The sequence below is a fragment of the Quercus suber genome, unplaced genomic scaffold (assembly GCF_002906115.3).
Source record: "Quercus suber isolate HL8 unplaced genomic scaffold, Cork oak 2.0 scaffold_6, whole genome shotgun sequence".
Classification (NCBI taxonomy): domain Eukaryota; kingdom Viridiplantae; phylum Streptophyta; class Magnoliopsida; order Fagales; family Fagaceae; genus Quercus; species Quercus suber.
In genome coordinates this window covers 549,854-571,608 of record NW_027069472.1, presented here as the reverse complement: position 1 = coordinate 571,608, position 21,755 = coordinate 549,854, and the positions used below count along the sequence as shown (strand labels likewise).

The 21,755-nt window shown below is 35.6% G+C and overlaps 1 protein-coding gene across 1 annotated transcript; it reads left to right on the top strand.

The window, feature by feature from the left end:
- Positions 1-7,658: 7,658 nt before the first annotated feature.
- Positions 7,659-9,264, top strand: LOC112024572 (F-box/kelch-repeat protein At3g23880). The gene has a single exon (XM_024057194.2). It carries the CDS (start codon positions 7,884-7,886, stop codon positions 9,048-9,050), a length of 1,167 nt encoding a protein of 388 aa, XP_023912962.1. The 5' UTR covers positions 7,659-7,883; the 3' UTR covers positions 9,051-9,264.
- The last annotated feature ends 12,491 nt before the right edge of the window (positions 9,265-21,755 follow it).

Below are 21,755 nucleotides of genomic sequence, written 5' to 3'. Positions count from 1 at the left end.
TATCAACACACATCCTCCAAGTTCCATCTTTCTTTGGGGTCAAGAGTGCAGGGACTGCACAAGGACTCATGCTTTCACGAACAAAACCCTTCCTAAGTAGTTCTTCTACTTGCCTTTGTAACTCGGCATGCTCTGCAGGGCTCATCCTATAGTGAGGTAAATTAGGTAGGGTCGCTCCAGGCACAAAATCTATGGCGTGTTGTATGTCACGCATGGGTGGTAAATGATCGGGGAGTTCCTCAGGGAAAACATCCTTAAATTCCTGGAGCACTAATTTCACTTCCTCAGGTTGCTCCTCACAGGTCTCTCCATGAACTTCCCTAGCAACTAAGACAAATACAATAGATTCTTGAACCGCTACCCTTTCGAATGCCTTAGGGCTTATAATGTTCAGGTCTTTCGCCTTTGGTGCTTCTTTCTTCTTGCTCATGTCGATTGGCTTAGGTTTTAAAGGATTGAGCACAATCTTCTTACCTTCAAACATAAATGAGCAAGAATTGGATCGCCCATAGAGGGTGACATCCAAATCATAAAGCCAAGGTCTACCTAAGATAATATGCCCTACATCCATGGGAATTACATCACACCATATTTCAGCCTTGTAGGTGAGGAATTGAAGTGGGACAACACATCTTTCTTTGATGGCTATAGAGGAAGTATCCACCCAAGAAACTCTATATGGGTTAGGGTGAGGGGTCAATTTCAAGCCTAGGCGGGAGACAACGTTAGAGGACACCGCATTAATGCAACTCCCACTATCTATAATAACCTTGCAAGTTTTGTCTCCACACTTAGTGTAAGTTTGGAAGATGGCACTTCTTCGCCAATCACCAGTGTCTCTCTGCTCCGTCAAAGCGCACCTTACCACATTCACTCTAGGGACACCAAAGTCCTTGAAGTCATCAACTTGGGGAGAAATGGCTCTAATGCATGCAAGGTAGCTAGGATCATCTTCCCATTCTGCCTCAACATCTTGGGTTCCTTCAACATTTGGATCATACACTAGCTCCTCAACATCTTCAACCTTTTCATCACCCTCTTGAATGACAAGGGCTCTAGAGGGACACCTAGCTGCGATGTGTCCAACCCCATTGCATTTGAAGCATTGGAGGCGAGAGCCTAATCTTGAAGGCTCATTGACCACACCTTTTCCTTTGTCCTCCTTTTCTATTGGGGTACTATTGGGGTTGACCTTAGGGGGTAAGGCAAGTCTAGGTCTACTACCAAAAGGTTGAGGGTTGGTGGGAACACTCCGGGGCTCAGAACGTCGCCAAAAGATAGATTTGGATGCTAACTCACAATTCCTAGCAAGCTCATATGCTTCTCTTAAGGTAGTGACTCCTCGAGTGATAATCTCTCCTAGTAGGCTAGCATTTAAACCTTTCTTGAACCTATTGAGTGTAACAACCTCTTCCTCGACTATTTGAATACGTCTCTTAAACTCCATGAACTTCTCTATATATTCAGCCACAGGAGTATTGCCTTGCCTTAGGCGATCCCATTCCTCAAGAAGGGAGCTCCTATAAGTTGAAGGAAGATAATTCCTCGAGAGTGCATTCTTCATCTCAAGCCAATCAGTAATGGGGGGCTCACGTCGTCGCCTAAGGGTTTCCTCCAAGTCTTCCCAAAAAAGGTCAGCTCTACCAATTAACTTCATCCTAGCATACCTCACTTTCTTGTTTTCAGCCCAATGGTAATAGTCAAAGAATTTCTCCATTTGACGCAACCAATCAGTGAAAACCCATGGGTCTAGGCAGCCATCAAAGGTGGGCGCATCTATCTTGTCCTTAAACATCCTATCATCAAAATCCCTAGGGCCATTGTGATTATAGTGATCAGGTTCAAAGTTTGGAGCCCTATTAAAGTAACCGAAGTTATGTTGCCTAAGCATATTATCTCCTTCATGGTTAATGGTCTCCCGTTGAGATGCCTCAATTTGTCCAACCCTATCCATTAAATTTTGGACATTTTTTGCTAGTTCAGCTATGGTTTCCTCTAAGGAGGTTCTAGACTCGGAAGTGGATTGATGTTCAGAGTTTGACATGATGCGACCACTACGTAGATGCATGCACACTATATATATGAATGCAATTGAGATTCACAAAACTCAAGTAACCAATTCTCAATGTAAAATTAAGGTCAAGCAATAGTGTAAGTAGGGATTGGATCAATGAATCACAGGAATAAATTGCAGTCAGGTAGTGACAGTATTCACAATATTGAAAGATAGCCCAAATAAACGTCAATTTCCAATAAGCTCCACAATTAATAAAGAGAATCAGATATTTCAAAGAATAGGGTTTTTTTTTTTTTTTTTAGAATGGGTATGAAAGAAAGCACAAATAATAAAATAACGAACTCAAGCACAAAATGGGTAGGCCAGTGGGATATGGTGGGACATGCACATAAAAAATATAAAGATAATATTTTTCAATGAGACAAAGTTGAATCCACCAAAAAGAAAGTAAGAGTTGTACCCTGGTCAGTGGCCAACTAACTGCACTTGATAGTCACGTGCTTGGCTTCTTCAAATGACTGGATCTTACTTGGACAAGTGTACTGAAGCACCATAACCGGCTCGGCGATGGAGAAGAAGGAAGGAAATCTAGACACGGCGGCGCGAAGACAAGGAGTAGGCCGACGAACGTGGCGGCGCGAAGACAGGGGAGGCAGCAGCGGCACGGGATACGATAGTGGTCGACGTCCTCCGCAGCGGTGGTCGACGGTGATGAGGGTATCGGCGGCGTCTAGGTGCTGATCTGGGGGTTTTGGCGGCTGATGGGCAATCTCCGCGGTGGTGGAGCGAAGTTGCCGATGGGTCTTGGCGTGGGTTTTTTTTTTTTTTTGGGTTTGTGGATGTGGGTTCTGTGATCAAAGGCGGGCACGGATGGTGGTCACCGGCTTGGGAGGTGTCACTGGCTTCTCTGTTGGCTTGGGGATGAAAAACTCGTGTGGGGCTGCGGGATATACGCGGATTGCAGGGGCTGGTTTGGGCTTGTTCAAGATTTCATGAGGCAAATACTTGAAAGGTAATGTTATCCTTGGCTGGTTTGCTCTTTTGACAGTTTGGCTTTCACGTGGTTGTCTACTGTTGTATTGAATGGATTGGAAGTTTGCTCTGATACCAAAACTGACGTAGGACAACCACAAAAACAATAGAATAAGAGATAAAACCCTAGGAGTCAGCACCTAGGGGTTGCTTGGAGTCAGCACCAAGCAAACTGGAGTCGGCATCAGTAAAAGAAAACACACGTTTTTTTTAATAATCATCAAAAACTGTCTTACAATAATCCCAAAAAGTGTTTAAATAGCTAACATAAAGAAACCCTAAAGAAACCCTAATTATTAAATATTTGGGCTTGTTGAAACTCAAGCCCAATGACTAATAGGCCCTAACCATAAGGCCACAGGTTGGGCCATCTTCTTTCTCCTATACGTGCGTGTAATTGGGGGCTTGTATCTCGTGTCCGCACCAGAATGCTACTTTGAAGGAGATGAGATGCCAAATGAATGAAAAATAATGGAGAAGGAAGATTATTAATTTCTAATAATATAAATTTTTGAAAATAAAAATGAAATAGTGGAGAAAGCAGCTGAAAAGAAGTTTACAAGTATAAGGTAAAAGATGAAGAAAATAGTGCAAAAAACCTCCTGAACTTTCTATCAAAATCAAACTAAACCCCTAATCTTTTAAATTGAAATTAGAAGCCACTCAACTTTGAGAAATACCCAAATTGATCCTAATTTAAGGATCTAACTCTGAATATTGAAGTGCTTGTGGAATAGGTTATGCTTACTTAATTCACTCTTTTTAACTGCTTGCATTGATCTTCACTTGGACAATGGTCCTGCTACAAATATAAAACCTTGGTTTTCTTACTTGATTTATTTCTCTCTTAGTTTTTCTTTTACAATATCGACTACTTACATGTGGAGCCTGTACGGCACTATTATCATTGATGAAAACAATCTCAGATGGCTCTAGTGGCATGTTAAACTCATTTAAGATCCATACAGAGCTTGGTTTTTCTTGCTTCTATCTGATCTTATAGAATTCTCAACTACTCTTTCTACACAAAATCAGTTGCACCAACTTCATTGAGTTTGTATAATACTAACCAAATATATGCACATTCACTACATTTGCTTTGTAATCGTAGAAATTCGTTTGGATATAATTATGCTTTTATTTTTTGGCATCCTCAATTAGTTTTGAGACTTGAATGGAGAAACGCTTGAGTCCTAAATTGGAATGAAAAGAAAAAAAAAAAACAAAAAAGCCTTTGAGCGTCTAGAAGCTGTTTAAGGGACTCTGTGAGCTATTGGATAAGGAAATAGCCATCTATGAAACTAAAAATATAATTGATGTGAGCAAAGTAGAAACACTCACTCAAATTTATTTCCTTTTGTGAAGAAAAAGTGGTTGATCCCAGTGAAAGTGGTACAACCACTCGCTCTTAACTATGTTAGATTTGTGACAAACAATACAACACAGAAGTGGTGGTTATAGAAGAACTTGTATTTTGTTAGGTCTTGGTTTCTAGAATTAAAGGTTAAAGGCTAGAAATAGAAATCTTTGTTACAACTCTGTAGAGTACAAAGGAAAGAAATCTGCCTAAACTTTTTCGAGTATTTGTCACAAATTTAAACAGTTGAACAAAGAAATTATGCTCAATTACATCAAGATACAAGATAAACTGGACATTGTTTTAGATTTTAAGTTTAAAGTTATATTTTATCATAGTTTCAAAATAGGTGGCCTTAAATTTGAACCCAGACTGTCCACTTTACTTCCCATGTAAGAAAGATGAGTGATGTTATAATTCTTAAGGAGAATTTAAAATTTTTAATAGAGATAGCAACCCAAGTTTAATTACAACGGCGCTCCCATTTTTTTTTTTTTTTTGATAACGGCACTCCCATGTTTAATATCACTTGTCATGGCATTGTTTTTCACTCATTTCAATACAACTATTTAGGATGGAAATAATAACCCAATGATTTTTATTTCCCCATATTTTTTCGGGGAATAACATTGTGACCAAACAATTTTTTTTTTTTTTCTTTTCAATTTTGAAAACTTGTTTTCCAAAATCGGTTCTCAAAAAAAAAAAAATTAAAAAAAAATAAAAAGAAGGAAATTTGTGTTTTGAAAAAAAAAAAAATCAAATACAAATTTTAAATAACAGTTCTCATATTAGCAAACGAAAAACAAGGCTCTAAAACGTTTGTGGTTGGATATTAAACTTGGGTTGGGCTGATGAAGGATGGTAATAAAGGCCATCAAATTCTAATCATACTGTAACCTAGCCCCGAACCTAGATCTTAGGTTCAGAGAATAGTCTTTATTGTTGGTAGACTGTAACTAGGAAATAAGGCTATGTAATTCTTTTACTAGATTGTAACTAGGAAACAAAGCCATGTATAGTTTCTTTCTATCAATTGTAATTTTTCAAATTAATAAGAACGCTTAATTAATTGAAATTAATATTGATTGGTCGACAATTAAATTAATTAAATGACTTTTTGTGATTGGTAGTTTATTATGCTTAAAATAAGTCTGGTTGCATAGGAATAAAATAAATAACCTAATAATGTTAAAATTGAATGGATAATTAAGTTTTTAGGATAATTATTTGTGGGATAATTTTTTAAAGGTTTAACTATCAAGTTAAGATGGATTTTATCAAAAATATGAGCCCCAAACATGTCCAAGTATAGTTCCTAACTCAATATGAAATATTGTATGAAATACCATGTTGTTTATTTATAGCTTTCTTTTAGCTGTCATTGTGCATGCCATGAAACAATAAATTATGCAAGAACCCATTTCAAAAATCTAGTAGTAGTAACCATGGATCACCGGTCTTTTTTAGAATCACTTAACAGAAAAGAAATTCTTAAACCAAAACTTCCAGAATTTCTTTAACGCAAGGGGAAGAGAGGGATGAGCTAAATTTTGGGTTTTCTCCTTTATTTATAGAGGTATATCTGCTTAAAAAATAAGCTAGGGTTGCTTTAGAAGTCAGCAAATTCATTCTCTCTAATCTCTAACGCAATCCCCTCTCATAGAATAAATTCATGCAAGCAAGTTCTTAGTCTGTAAGTCCTCTTTTCTCTATACTTTCATAATTCATATGTTTGATTGATTGCATATATGTCCATTATTATTCATGTCTTTCTCCCACGTTTAATATATTTATATGTTCATATGATTCATGCATAATAGATCTAAGATAAATTATAAAGTTCGCTTTACTAGTCTCTGAATTTTTCTATCAAATCTCATGCTTTCATAATCAATAAAATCTATGAGTTTTTCTATCAAATCTCATGTTTTCATATAGGGAACTTCATAAATTATCTTAGATCTATTATGCATGACAATTGAATAGATAAAGCCTCAATCATCAAAATTCTAATATAAATTTTCTTTTGTCCATTACAGGAAAAATTTCCAATTTTCAAATTGAGCAAATAAAGATCTTAATCATCAAATGGACTTACGTGCCCTCCATAAATCATCAACATTGTCCAAATTTGACAATCTTCATCAATTCAAAAATGCCCTATAAATCAACACGTCCATAAACAATAAATTTTCACCCAGATCACACAATGTCCAAGAATTCCCAAATAAGCAAATAATGACAAGATGACAATGTCCATCACAAATTTTACAATTTTTGAAAACTTTTTTTTGAAAGGAATTTTTTGAAAAAGAGATTTAGGTTGCATTTGGCATTAACTTAAAAGGCCAACTTTTTTTATTATTTAGCTATTTTTTCTACCATTTAGCTTATTTTTGGTACTAATCATGGGTTCTATTATACTTTTTAGTACTATTCATGGGTTTCATTGTACTATTTTAGCTACATTTTAGCTGTATTTATAGTATAATACTTTCAGTAAAATTTTAACATACACTCCTGCCACAATCATAATTTCACTTATAGCCATTCCTAACAACCTAGTGTGCATTCAAACAACCAAATTGGGCCACATGCCACTGGTTTCTTAATCTTGATCCACATAAAACAAGAAAGAGCTAAAGTGAGGCAATGAGAATCCTCCTCTAAGACCTTGCATCTGGCTTCCATAAAATGAGATGGCCAAAGCTAAAATGGAACATAAGAACCCAAAAATGACTGGGGGAAATTGCTCAAAACCACCAAGGACAAGGTTGCTTCATCGTGCTTGTGTATATTTAGACTCTATGCCATCACATATTTGGGGAAAAACAACTATTTAGTCTTAATTTTTGAACCATGTAGCCAAATAGCCTTATTTTCAAACTATATAGCAAAATATTCTTATTTTGAAACTTGATATTACTGATGTCGAGCTCTAATTGGAACTCGACATAATCAGTGTCAAGTTTTATGCATATTTTAAAATGGAACTTGACATTCCTAATGTTGAGTTATACAAAAAAATTTGAGAAAATTTAAATAAAAAAATATGCATAGAATACGACATTGCTAGTGTTAAGTTCCAAAACTGGGATATTTCGCTGCATAATTTGAAAATGAAGTTGTTTGGCTACGCAGTGCAAAAAGTAAGGCTAAGCCGCAAAGCAGTTCCAAAATATTTGGCATGCCATAGGGTTGGAAGGAGCTGTAGCACTGCCCAAATATTCTAAATAAAGACTTGTTGGGCTTTTGGGTTAGACTTAGGCCTAGGACACCGAATATCAAATGCCTTGGATAATCAACAAATAAAAGCCTTGTTGGGTTTTCAGATTAGGCCCAATGGGTTCACTTTCCCAATCTCCATCCCTGTTTTTCTTCCTTTTTCTCCTCCCAAGTCCCTTTGACTCAGACACATATTGCCGATTTGCTCTTCATTTTACACAGTAAACCTCAAACCTTGGACCCTTCGTGATGTCTCGAACTGCAACGACAATGGGTGAGCGTGTTCCAAACGATGTCGTGGAAGACTTCCTGGTTCAGCTACCAGTGAAATCCTTAATCCGATTCAGGTGCGTTTCGAAATTTTGGGACTCCATCATAACTAACCCCTCTTTCATTATCAAACACTTCAAGCTCATCCTTAACCAATCCGAATCGTTAATATCCACAAATGCTCACAGTGGGTATTTGCTATATACTACAAAGGATGAGAATAGTTCACCATCTTCCAAACATCTTTGTACGTTTGTTTGCAACAGTGACAGCACATTGACCCAGATTTCAAGGTTCGAAATCCCCTCACTTTTTGAGAAATATAGTATAGTTGGTTTCTGTAATGGCTTGTTCTGTCTAGCTAGTCGTGTCTATGATCTTGATCACATTATATATTTGTGGAACCCAAGTATTAGAATGTTTAAGAAGCTTCTAGCTACTCCCTTTATTGACGAGGCTAATAAGAAATTTAAGAGGTCTGTTGTTGGACTTGCTTATAATTCTCAGAACAATGACTTCAAGATTCTGAGACTTCGGTCTGTAATCTGGGGAGGGGCCGAGGCCGAGATTTACAGTTCGAGTACAGATTCCTGGAGAAAGGTTGTAATATCGATGGAGTCCTTAAGAGGGAATGAACCCAACTTTGGAAGAATTTTTCAGATTGGTAAGTTTGATCCACCCTGTATATTTTTGAATGGAGCTTTGCACACTGTAGCAATGACTAGCCGCCCCCATTTCATTCTGTCCTTTGATGTCAATGACGAGAGCTTCCGCAAGATAATGTTGCCTTTTAATTACTTAGATGTGGTTACAAAGTCTCAACTTGCATTGTTTAAGGGATCCCTAGCTGTTTTCGCTTTCGCTCGGAGTATTGGGGGTGTCTTATGCGACATATGGATTATGGATGAGTATGGTGTGGCTGAGTCTTGGAATAGAAAATATACTGTACCAATTATTCAAGTTAGGGTTGTTAATTTCTATGGCTGCACTGATAATGGTGAACTTTTGATTAAGAGTGCCACTAGGCTGATTTCATTTGACCCTGAGAGTCAAAAGCAGAACATTCTTGCAATTGAAGATGCTGATTGGGTGGGTTTCACGGCTAATTCAATGGAGAGCTTGATTTTACTCGATGGCAGTAAGTAAATGTGGAAATTCACTTTAGCTATTATATCACTTTCAGTTTTGCCACCATCATTGTGAAAATTAACTTTAGCTAGTATTACTTAATTTGTATATAACTTTAGCTAGTACTTTTGATGCTGAAACTAAGGTTGTAATTGTTTCCATCCTTGAGTTTAAGTAATTTCTCAATATGAATGGGTGAAGTTAGCTAAATTACATTTGAGGAATGATCAAATGGGGATTTCAGATGGCTAAGTCATTCTGTTCTATTGTGCTTTTTGCCATTGAGCATACCAAAACCCTTTAGTCTAATTGGCCCGCTTAGCAATGTTTAGTTCCATGGCTATATGTGATAGATTATAGTGGTCACTTGTTCTCAAGTCCAACAACTAGCAGTTGCTGAAATTTTGCTTCCTTTCAGAAGTTTAAAACAATAAAATCCTAATTGACCATAATTTAACAGTGCCAAAATCCAAAATTGCATTAATATTACTAGTATGTGTTGATATAACATTGAAGTAGGACAGATTTGAAGTACCTACGATATGCATGTGCTGGACTTTAATAGGAAAAGTGGCCTCTCATTTGAAGTATCTCTCATGGCTGGAGATGTATCCAATACAGTCTCCAAAGAGTATCTAGAGATTAAAAAGTGTTTTAAATTTTGGATACCTATGTTGTGGATGTGGTCAAGACGGCCTTGATACGATCTTGATGCAGGAGTTGCTTAAATTGGGAAGAAAAACTAGTTGGTTTCACTTTGAATGAGTCAAAATCCTTCTCTTGTTTTTCACTCTCTCTCTCTTAGAAACACACACATACCCTTTGATCTTACACCTAGGAAGCACGGGTGCGTTTCGGGACTCGGGTGTGGGACTCGGCAATTTTTGAAAAAGGTGGGTGTGGGTGCGGGTGCGGGTGTGGCGGGACTCGGCGATTAAAAATTATTAAAAATATTTTTATTTATATTTTTAATATATTGCTATGCATACTTTTTCATATTATATAAACATATACCAAATTTAAGAGTAATAATAGATAATAACTAAAACATGATGTTCATAAATTAAATACAACCCACAAGATTGAAACTAAAACATTCCATGATGTTCGGAAATTAGAATACAATTCACAAGTTTGAAACTAAAACAAAATAAAAGATAATTAACAAGACAATCAAACACCAACATCATCATCCTCAATATCAATAGCTTCACTTCAAACTTCACTTTCATTAGTAGTAGTACTAGTGTTAGCATTCCTAATAACCATAGCCTCCAACGTTGGCTCATCAAGTGTAAGGGCTGCATTCTCAACAATTCCAGCTCCTCTATGTATGTCGCTCTCGTTCCAAGAGTCTCCTACAATATCTCACATCTTTGTTGATGTATGTACGTACTCCTCATTGCGCCATAACAAGAGTCGAAGATTACAATGCACATATACCAAATCCTCAGCGAAGATTAGAATGCACATATACCAAGAGTCGAAGATTAGCATCCTTCAACACCCCAGCAATATAATGTTTGTCTTTGAACTCACCTGACCCATTAACTACCTTTATAAACATTGGACCCCCATCTGATACAGCCATAATATTAATAAGAGGCCTCCTTTGTGGATCTGATCATCCATTAGAAACTATACTTACACCATTTTCAAGCCAAGAGTCCTTAATTGGTTTCAAAAGTCTTCCAACATGAGATCTTTCTTTTTGCAAAAGTGTTGTTCTGAAGGCATTGTATCTAAGAGGAAGATAACCCAGAATGTTATGGGTAGTAGCATACGCATAGGAACTACGATAATGTGAGTTCCTTGCAAAGTTAAAGGGAAGCCCACCAATGTAAAACATCCTAGGAATTCTGCTATCCAAATCATGTCTAACATTATTCTGGAATGCTTTCTCCAAAGGAGAATTCGTAGTCACCTTCCTCCTCTTACCATCAACCGGATTTGTACTATCACTCCCTTCCTATCTTCAAAATGGGGAAATAGGTATAGCAGGCTCACAGCCTAGGGGAGGTGGGGGTAAGGGAATTTGACTTCTCCGTTCTCTCTTTATCTTATCATTCTCAACTTGATCATGCATTCGCTGCATTTCCTGCCTATGGCTCTTCGCCTTAAGGCATGCTTTAATACATTTTCCAAAAATTCCTAATAAATGAGCCTTAACCCTAAAATAGGATCCCATATAAACTATACCACAATAGTTGCTGTGCGCACCGAAAGCGAGACCACTGGACTAGACTGAGGCTCACTTGGGCTGACAACTTATTTGTGTGGTGGGCTTGGGTTTCCTACATGGGGTAGTTCTCAATACGTAGACCCAATAAGGTCACTTTCCTCTCTTTCTCTACTTGGCTCTCTTTTCCCCCAGCTCCTTCTCGTTCCTTTGTCCATTCTATTTATAGCTCCTACTGAGTGGGGTGGCTATGATTAATTTTGGATTTAGTGCCCCAAGCGGTCTAATACTATTGTTCATAAGTGGGTGGTTAGGTGGTAGTGGGAGGCGGTGCGAGTGACCTGGGAACTTGTTTTTCCCCATCGACATGTGTCCTCGGTGGAGGTGCTATCTGAACTGCCGAACACTCAATGGTCGGGCAAACGTCGGTGGTCCACATATGCTCGGGGAACGGGACAGACGACTTGCCGAGAAAATTCGAAGTGATACGTTATGGGCTTGCGACCTGTGCGGCTGCAGGACGTGATTTTTAGCAAAAAGGGGCACGGCCCATGGGCCATTCACCCATACTAGGTCCCCAGGCCCAAATGGGCTCTGGTGTAGGGTGACGTACAATTGCACTTAAAGTATGTGTTTCCACTTGATTTAACAGAAGCACCAGGTGGTTTTTCTACTTTAGTCACATACTGCCAAAGAGGAGATTCATCATTTGGCACTTATTGATTAGATGAAGGTGAAGTTTCAATGCTAGTAACTTCGTCCATTGCAAATTCAATAGATTCAATTTAACCTACAAATAATAACTATTAACTAAATAAATTAATAATAAATCAAACCCAAGTTCACAGATTCACAAATCACAATGAGTAATAAGTAATAACTATTAACTAAATAAAACTAAGATTCAAAAATCACAGATACACAGGTTCACAAATCACTTTTAAATCTTATCTTATCCTAACTGATTTACAAATTTTATCAGTTAGGATAAGATTCTTATCCTAACTGATAAAATTTGTAAATCACAACAGCCATATTAATAACAAAACCTCAGGTTCTCACCCTACAAGCCTGAAATAAAAGTTACAGAAAAGTTAAGAAAATGCACTTGTTTTTTACATAATTGATAAGTAAACTAGATTACTTAAGAGATAGAGAGATTTAGAAATCTTCAACAGCCATATTAGTCATTCAATAAATAAAAAGAAAGAATTGAGGATCAGCTCTACATGTAGTAGAATAACAATACACACTGATTGTGGGATGAGTCAGCTGACTAATAACAAAACATACCGCATTGGTTCAAGCCAAAAAACAAGGCCCAAATCCCACCATCGTTTTATTTGTTGCAACAATACCAGTACAGAGCAGTCAAACATTGTCACCAATCTACAATTAAAATTACAACCTGCAACTACAAAACCCTTTAACTCCCACAAGAATCGAAAAAACAAGCGAAAAAAAAACACAGCAAGCACACAAATTTGGACGGAGTGAGAGAGAGTGTTTGGACGAAATCGTAAAAAAATAAGCACACAAACACAGTAGAAACAGAGAGAAATCGTAAAAAACAGAGAGTAAAACGGAAGCACAGAGAAGAGAGAGCACACTTGAAGCCGAGCACACCACAGACTCGCAGAGAGGGAGAGCACAGAGAAGAGAGATGAGGGACGAAGTGAGAGTGCGTGAGAGTCTTAGGGTTTTAGGTTAAGTTCAAACAATGCGTTTTGCACCATTTTTTTTTTTTTTTTTTAATATTGGCCTGACTAGGCCATTTCGACGGTTTCGGCCGACGAGGCCAATACGGCCCAAGTCAGCTCGATTTGAGCCGCGTCGGCGTGAGTCGGGGAATCCACGTGGCAGGACGCGGCCCAACGTGGCACGGACACGCGGTCAGCGGCGTCCCTCCCTCGTCCCTGCGTCCTGCCAAGTCGAACGCGGGTGCGGCTCTTCTGGAGCCGCATCCGTGCATTCCAATCTTACACCTACTCATCAATTGATCATGATTTCCTAGTCATGGGGGTTGATGGATATTGTTGAATCTGTGTTTGCACTTTGAAGGAGTTTGTGCATTTTGAATATGTTTTTGAAGGATTCGATGCTTGTAATTTATTTTTGAATCTGATAACATAAAATATACCTAAAAGGATAGATGAGTTAATTAATTGTTGTATATCCTAGTTATAAAGCCAATGAGTATTGGTTATAAATGGCACTTCCTCATCTCACTATTGATGTTGGGTATATTATATATATTCTTTTTTTTAGGAGTTGCTATTTCTCCGAATGCTTATTGTATCTTGTGTTGGTATTGATGCTTCCTTAGATTAATTTGAATCATGGTGCTAATTGTCATCAAGTTTTGTATGGGTGAATACTGCCTTTAAATTCTACTCCTGCACCATAAATTACCTATTAAAAATAGAAAAAAAAAAAGGAAGTAATTGACTGAAGTTAGAGAATTGATTGTGGTAATTCAAGTTCTTATCCCTGATTAAGGAGTTGCATTGATGCAAAATGTCATTGTAGTGTTATGCTAAGAAGCTTATTACTTAAGATTTATATTAACTAAAAATAGGTAGTGAAGATCTCAGGGTTTATTTTTGATGATTTAAGTTAGTTTTAGACCCAAGGGAGAGGGGAAAGAATGTCAAAATTTTGATTGGAAGGTTTTCTTTTTTTTTTTTTTTTTTTTTTTTTGAAAAAAACATACCTTTGCTTCATCACTTTGAGACATTGAAGGATAAAAACTTAAAGTCCCCCAGGCCCCAAGATTTTAAATGCTGGAATGTTCAGGTGTAGGGCTCAAGCATCTTAAGCCGTAAGCTATATTTCATAGATGAGATAAAAACATAAAAAGAAGGTCAGGCTAACATCATGTCTCACACCCGATTTCATTACTCTTCTATGAGGTTTATGCATAAGGCTTGCCATTTGTGAGATTAATTAAAAAAAAAGAGCTATTATTTAAAAAGAGTATTTGAAGCTAATAGCTCCTCCTCTTCATAACTTGTTCCAATTATTCTCAAAGATTGTATTACCGTTAGTATTAATGGTTCGAGTTCCCGCTCACATGCTATTTTACTTGTGTTGAATCCGGATGCAAGTTAAATACTATAATGCTTGAGAATTATAGATGATTTGGTCATTAATTTTTATTTGCTATTTTTTGGTGTATGACTCATATTTTGTTCTGTTAGAGGACTTAAAATGTAGATTTGTAAAATATGAAAACACAGGGCTTTTCTAGCCTAGTAAGCAGGCATTTTTCTGAAGTTATTGACTTTAGCATTTGATAATGAACTTGTTACTTAGAATGTCAGAATGTATAACGAAATTCTTCCAAACACTGTTTGATGCTACTGAGCTGGGAATATGCTTTGTGCCACGCCGCTTCAGAGAGTGAAACTAAGGAAAAGCCATCAGGCCATCCATTCTTGGTACATGGATACTCTTTCCTGTCTAACTAGAAAAACTTGTTGGCCTACTTTCAAACAGCTTTGGTCTTTTTCGTTAGTTATTCACTTATTTGTTAAAATGGAATCCGAGCCTAGTTAGATGTCTTTGGTTAAAATTATGTGAACTCTCTATTAGGGGTGTCTTTTGGTCTATCTGTGGAAGAGTCATAATTCGATCTCAGGTTTTAGGTAGGCCTGACAGGAAGGAGGTATGTTGTCACCCTAATTAACATATATTTTGTACCCACTTCCTTACTTATGTGTATTTTGGATTGGATGCTTTAACTAACCAAAGAAACTGTAAATACCTCTGTTTATTTGTTGGCCACAGAGTAGAGCAGGGCAAATGGTTTAAGCACCTGCAAATCAAGCAGAATAAATCTTGTTGATCTAGCTAGTTTAGAGAAACAAAAGTTAACTGGTGCAGTAAGGCCTCGTTTAAAGCAAGCTAAGAATTAATGTAGATCACTTTCACAGCTTGGGTATTGTGAAACATATCTTCGTTAATGTCTTTAAGGTGAAGGTGCATTTTTGTTATAGTTTACCAATTGGACAATATTGCTGTATGTACAAATCTGCCAAAAATATATATGGTCAATTAGATTTAATATGGCACAGCGCATATTTGAGTTCCCAATTTGATGTCATCATGATTGATCCATCCACCTTCAAAATTATTTGAGTAATCCTATTGATTCAAAATAGGTGGGTTGATTTCTTTCCTTTTCTTTTTGCTTATTGCATTTTAGGGTGGTTTCATAATTGAATGCTACATTGAAGGAGATGAGACGTCGAAGGAATGGAAAATAATGGAGAAGGAAAATTATTAATTTCTAATAATATAATTTTTTGAAAATAAAAATGAAATAGTGGAGAAGGCAGGTGAAAAGAAGTTTACACATTAAGTATAAGGTAAACGATGAAGAGAATAATGCAAAAAACCTCCTGAAATTTCTGTCGAAATCAAACTAAACCCCTGATCTTTAAAATTGAAATTAGAAGCCACTCAACTTTGCGAAATACCTAAATTGATCCTAATTTAAGGATCTAACTCTGAATATTAAAGTGCTTGTGGAATAGGTTATGCTTACTTCACTCTTTTTAACTGCTTGCATTGATCTTCACTTGATTTATTTCTCTCTTAGTTTTTCTTTTACAACACTGACTACTTCCATGTGGAGCTTGCATGGCACTATTATCATTGATTAAAACAACTAGTGGCATGTTAAACTCATTGAAGATCCATACAGAGCTTGGTTTTTATTGCTTTTATTTGATCTTATATAATTCTCAACTACACTTTCTACACAAAATCAGTTGCACCAACTTCATTGAGTTCGTATAATAATACCCAAATATATGCACATTCACTACGTTTGCTTTGTAATCATAGAAATTCGTTTGGATGTAATTATGCTTCTATTTTTTGACATCCTCAATTAGTTTTGGGACTTGAATGGAGAAACGCTTAAGTATAGGGCGGCTTGATGCATTTGGGGGCCTAAGGCAAAAACTAAAATTGAGGCATTTTATATATTTAAATATGACTTTAAAAAAATAAATATTACTTAAATTCTACTATTTTGTTTTAAATGCAAAATTATTACTAATAAACATGAACAATGTCAATTTTTTTTTTTTATTTTAAATTTTAAATTTTAAAATTTTATTATTATTATTTTTTTTTTTGGCCAACGAGGGCTTGGCTCAGCTGGCAAGGTTCGGACGCTTCGTACACCACACCTAGGTTCGAATTCCGCTACCAGCAGGAGTCCATTGGTGGGCATCCTTGGTGGGTAACCCTCACACAAGTGTGTAAAGGGAAGGCCGGCACCTAAGAAGGACCCACTGACTCGGTTGCCACTTGGCGCCCTATCCGGGGATGTAATATAACCATAAAGGCCTCCATTTTACAATCTCAAAAAAAAATGTCAATTTTTTTTTTAGAAAGTCTTTAGACACAAAAAATAGATAAAACTTTCACACCTGTTGATACGGTACATTGATAGTGATAAGTAAAAGAGTAATATGTGGTGGACCTTGGTAAAAACTAATAAAAGTTTGTCAACTAAATTATTGTGGAAAACGTTGTGAATTTTTTTGGTGCATTGCTTTTTTTTTTTTAGGTGTGCTACATTCACAATATTTTTCACAGTAAATCCTAATTGTTAAGTTATTATTGGTTCTAATTTAAACTCACCATTGAAATTATTTATTTTGTTATCAATAAGTAATAGTCTCTAATAACTTGTTACTGGTTCTAATTTGAACTAAGTTCTGAAATTATATATTTTGTTATCAATAAGTAAGAGCCTCTAATAATCTATTATTTAAAATTTGTTGTAAAAATATTGTGAAAAATGTTACGAATATAACATTTCTACTTTATAAAAAAAAAAATTATGTAATGGCTAATATTGAGCTTAATTAAATTAAAATTTGTGGCATTTTTTCTACTTAGGGCCTGAGGTGACCGCATCAATTGCTTACCCTTTAGAGCTGCCAAGTCCTAAATTGGAATGAAAAGAAAAAAACAAAAAAGCCTTGAGCATCTAGAAGTAACTTTTTTTGGTTGGTGTTTTCCAATGCACAAAATTGAACATGTGGCTATGACTTTAAGTAAAGGAATCAACATGATGAACTATGTAGAGTTAAAGCAAATGGCTACAACTCCCGTGACTCAAATGCAAATCACTCAATGTCATGGATTTGTAGAAGTTTGAATTTGACATTACGTCGTATCAATAACGATGGTAATGAAGAGATGAAAATAGATGAGGAAGCTGTTAAGGGGTTCTGTGAGCTATTGGATAAGAAAATAGCCATCGATGAAACTAACAATATAATTTATGTGAGCAAAGTTTAACACTCACTCAAATTTATTTCCTTTCGTAAAGAAAAAGTGGTTGATTCAAGCGAAAGTGGTAGACAACCACTCACTCTTAACCATGTTAGATTTGTGACAAACGTTACAACACAGAAGTTGTGGTTATAGAAGAACTAGTATTTTGTTAGGTCTTGGTTTCTAGAATTAAATGTTAAAGGCTAGAAAATAGAAATCTTTGTTACAACTCTGTAGTGTACAAAGGGAAGAAATCTACCTAAACTTATTTGAGTATTTGTCAGAAATTTAAACACTTGAACAAAGAAATTATGCTCAATTACATCAAGATACATGATAAACTGGACATTGTTTCAAATTTTAAGTTTAAAATTATATTTATCATAGTTTCAAAATAGGTGGCCCTAAATTTGAACCTAATCTTTAGACTCTCCACTCTACTTCTCATGTAAAGAAAGATGAGTGATGTTATAATTCTAAAGGAGAATTTAAAATTTTGAATAGAGAACAACTATATTATAAATAGCAACCCAAGTTTAATTATGACAGCACTCCCATGTATAATATCACTTGTCAGCATTGTTTTTCACTCATTTCAATACAACTATTTAGGATGGAAATAATAACCCAATGATTTTTATATCTCCATATTTTTTTCTGGGAATAAAATGTGACCAAACAATATATTTTGTCTTTTCAGTTTTAAAAACTTATTTTCCAAAATCGGTTCTTAAAAAATAAAAAATAAAAAATAAAAAGGAAATTTGTTTTTTGAAAAAAAAAAATTTCAAATGCAAATTTTTAATAACAATTCTCATATTAGCAAACGAAAAACAAGGCTCTAATACGTTTGTGGTTGGATATTAAACTTGGGCTGGGCTTGATGAAGGATGGCAATAAAGGCCATCAAATTCTCATAATTATTTCCCCTTATAAAAGAAATAAAAAATAAAAATTGGAACCACCACACACCCTTTGGTGCGACGGTAATTCTACAAGTATAAGTGCTTATAGAATAAGGGTCGGGGTTTAAGTCTCCAGAAAGGAGTTTTCACACACATATACACTTAGATTATGCTAGAGTAGAATTTCTATCTTGTATTTAAAAAAAAAAAAAAAGATAAGTTTATTTTGAAAACATGAATTAGTAGGAGAACGTCATATTTTGTAAGCATTTTAAGTAGAATTAAAGATGTATTCTTATCGGGTTGTCCTCAAAATTTTTTCCTTATTAAACATAAGGTTTAAGGGTATTTTTAACCTGCATAAAAATTCAATTTAAAGAGATGAATCTTCTTATAAATAGTATAGATATTACAATCAATTATATTGCGAAAAATTTCAATATTATGGACTCAAAATCACCAACTCTTTACTATCCAATCTATAACATTTCAATCAGTGTGGCTTGAAAATTCTAATTTTACAATATACACTCCTGCCACAATCAAAATCCACTTAAACCGCTACATTGGGCTATATACCATAGGCTTCTTACTCTTAAATCCTTTTTAGGCTTTTAAGGTTTGGTTTAGGCCCAGAACACCACAGATCAAAGGCCATGAATTTTCAACTTTGGGGAAATTAAAAAAAAAAAAAAAAAAAAAATCCCTTGTTAGGCTTTCTGGTCAGGCTTAGGTTAGGCCCAACAGGTTTCACTGACCAAATCTCCATCCTATTTATAACCTTAAAAACCCTAATCCTTTTATCATTCCAAACATAGTAAGGCACTGATGTCTCTCAAGCGTGAGTGAGTTCCAGATTTGGAAACGCACTTGAATCGGCTGACTGTGAAAAAAATCCTTAATCCGATTCGGGTGCGTTTCTAAATCTGGTAACTCAATCACCACCAATCCCACTTTCATTAACAAACACTTCAACATCAACCTTAACCTATCCGAATCATTAACTTCCACTAACACTTATGCTTATTTTTGTTCACCTTGTTTCTTTTCATTTCGTAATAATGATTAGCTTTTTTTTGTTTGTTTGCCTGATTTCTTTCTGTATTGGGTTTGTTTAGAGTCTTAAATGTTAAGTTGTTTTGCTGTGTTTTTGCACTGTATAATGTATATAGAAAGGAGGGTTAATTGTTTAGCTGTTTTTGTCTGAGTTCTGGTGAAAGTAATTGTGGGTGTCAATGGGGTTTGGGGAAATTTTCGTTGAGTAGCATCTACTTGTTTTGTGTGGATCTGGTTATTATTGCCTGGAATATCCAGAAATTTTGTGCATATTGTAGGTGTTATCAATGTTACAATTAGCAACTAGATCAGCAACTAGAACGGGGACGGAGCTAGGATTTCGAGTGAGGGGTGCGAGATACACTCAAACCCAAATGCTTATAAAATTTCTTATAGCCTAACCCTTCATATTGTAGCTCTAGATTAACCCAAAGACAACCATGGTTTTTTTTTTTTATCTGATCTACTTATAAAAGGATATATGTGTGTGTGTTTGCTTCTTTGGGGAATTTTATCAAACACTTAAGCTGCAATTATCCTGTGTTAATGTTTTAAGATAAATTTTCATAAATCATTTAGAACTCAGACAAAAACTCACAAAAAGAATCAAAATTTAATGAAAATTTGAATAAAGAGAGTGTACTTTTTGTGAAAACATGGAAGTATTGAACAAAAATAGAGCAGGACATTTCTAGCCTAGTAAGCAAGCATTTTGTGAAGTCATTGAGTTCAGCATTTAATAATAAACTTGTTCCTTAGAATGTGTAATAAAATTCTGCCTAACTCTGTGCTACTGAGCTGGATATGGGCTTTGTGCCATGCCATTTCAGAGTGTGAAATGCAAGAAAAGCCCTTAGGTCGTCCTATTTTGATACATGGATACTCTTTCCTGTATGAGTAGCAAAAAACTTGTTTGATCCACTTGCAAACAGCTCTTTAGTCTTTTTGGTTAGTTGTTTATAAGCTAGAATCAAAGCCTGGCTACATTTATTTGGTTCAAATCATGTGAAACCCCTACTGGTGATGTCTTTTGGTCTATGTGTGCAAGACTCATAATTTGTTCTCGATTTTAAAGTAAACCATTGTTTTTGTAGAGCAATTGGCAGATGGTTTAAGCACCAAAACAAGCAGAATAAATCTTGTTGATCTAGCTGGTTCAGAGCAACAAAAGTTAACTGGTGCAGCAGGGCCAAGTTCAAAGCAAGCTAGGAATATTAGTAGATCATTTTTAACAGCTTGGGTATGGTCAAACGTATATATATTCTTTCATGTGAAAATGCATTTTCTGTGCAGTTTACCAATTGGTATGTATAAACCTGTCAAAAATATCTATGATCAATTAGGTTTAATATGGCATAGCACACGTTTGAGTTCTCTATTTGAAGTCATCATATGAATATGATTGATCCATCCACCTTTATAATTATTTCAGCAATCCTATTGATACAGAATGTGTGAATGGAGTTTGATGTTATATTATTTGAATGCTACATTGAATAAGACGAGATGTCAAAGGAATGGAAAATAATGGAGAAGGAAGATTATTAACTTCTAATGATATAATTTTTTGAAAATAAAAATGAAAAATTGTAGAAAGAAGGTAACCCATTAAGTGTAAGCTAAAAGATGAAGTGAATAGTGCAAAACTTCCTGAATTTTCGGTCAAAGTAAAACTTAACACTAGCTTCTAATTTGAGAAATACCGAAATTGATCATTAATTTAAGGATCAAAATCTAAGGATTGAAGTGCATATGGAATAGGTTCAGCTTATTGCACTCTTTTTTGGATTTATGCAGTTGTCCATTCAAGTCTCATAACTAATTTAAGATATCGAAAAAAGAAAAGAAAAGTGAATTCCTCCAATTACAGAGCAAATGTAGTGAATGCATTATATGACTCATTAAAGTTGGTGCAATTGAATTTGTGTGGTAGGAGCCTTGAGAATTCAATAAGATCAGATAGATGCAAGAAAAATTATGATCTATATGAATCTTAAATGAGTTTGACATGCCATTAAAATTTAGAGCCATCAAAAATTATTTTAGTTAATGATTGTTTCATGCAGACTCCACATGTAAGTAGTGGGTATTGTAGAACAAAAACTAATATATATATATATATATATATATCGAGATAGAAAATCAAGAGAAAAATATATCGAGTTAGAAAATAAAGAAAAACATCAATGCAAGCAGTAAATGGGGATGAAAGGAAAAAATTGGCAAAGAAAAACAAAAAAAAATCCTTTGAGCGGCTAGTGGTAACTAAATTCTTTTGTGTTT

Excerpts from the sequence above, each read along its gene's own strand:
- LOC112024572 (XM_024057194.2), top strand. The coding sequence starts at position 7,884 with ATGTCTCGAACTGCAACGACAATGGGTGAGCGTGTTCCAAACGATGTC.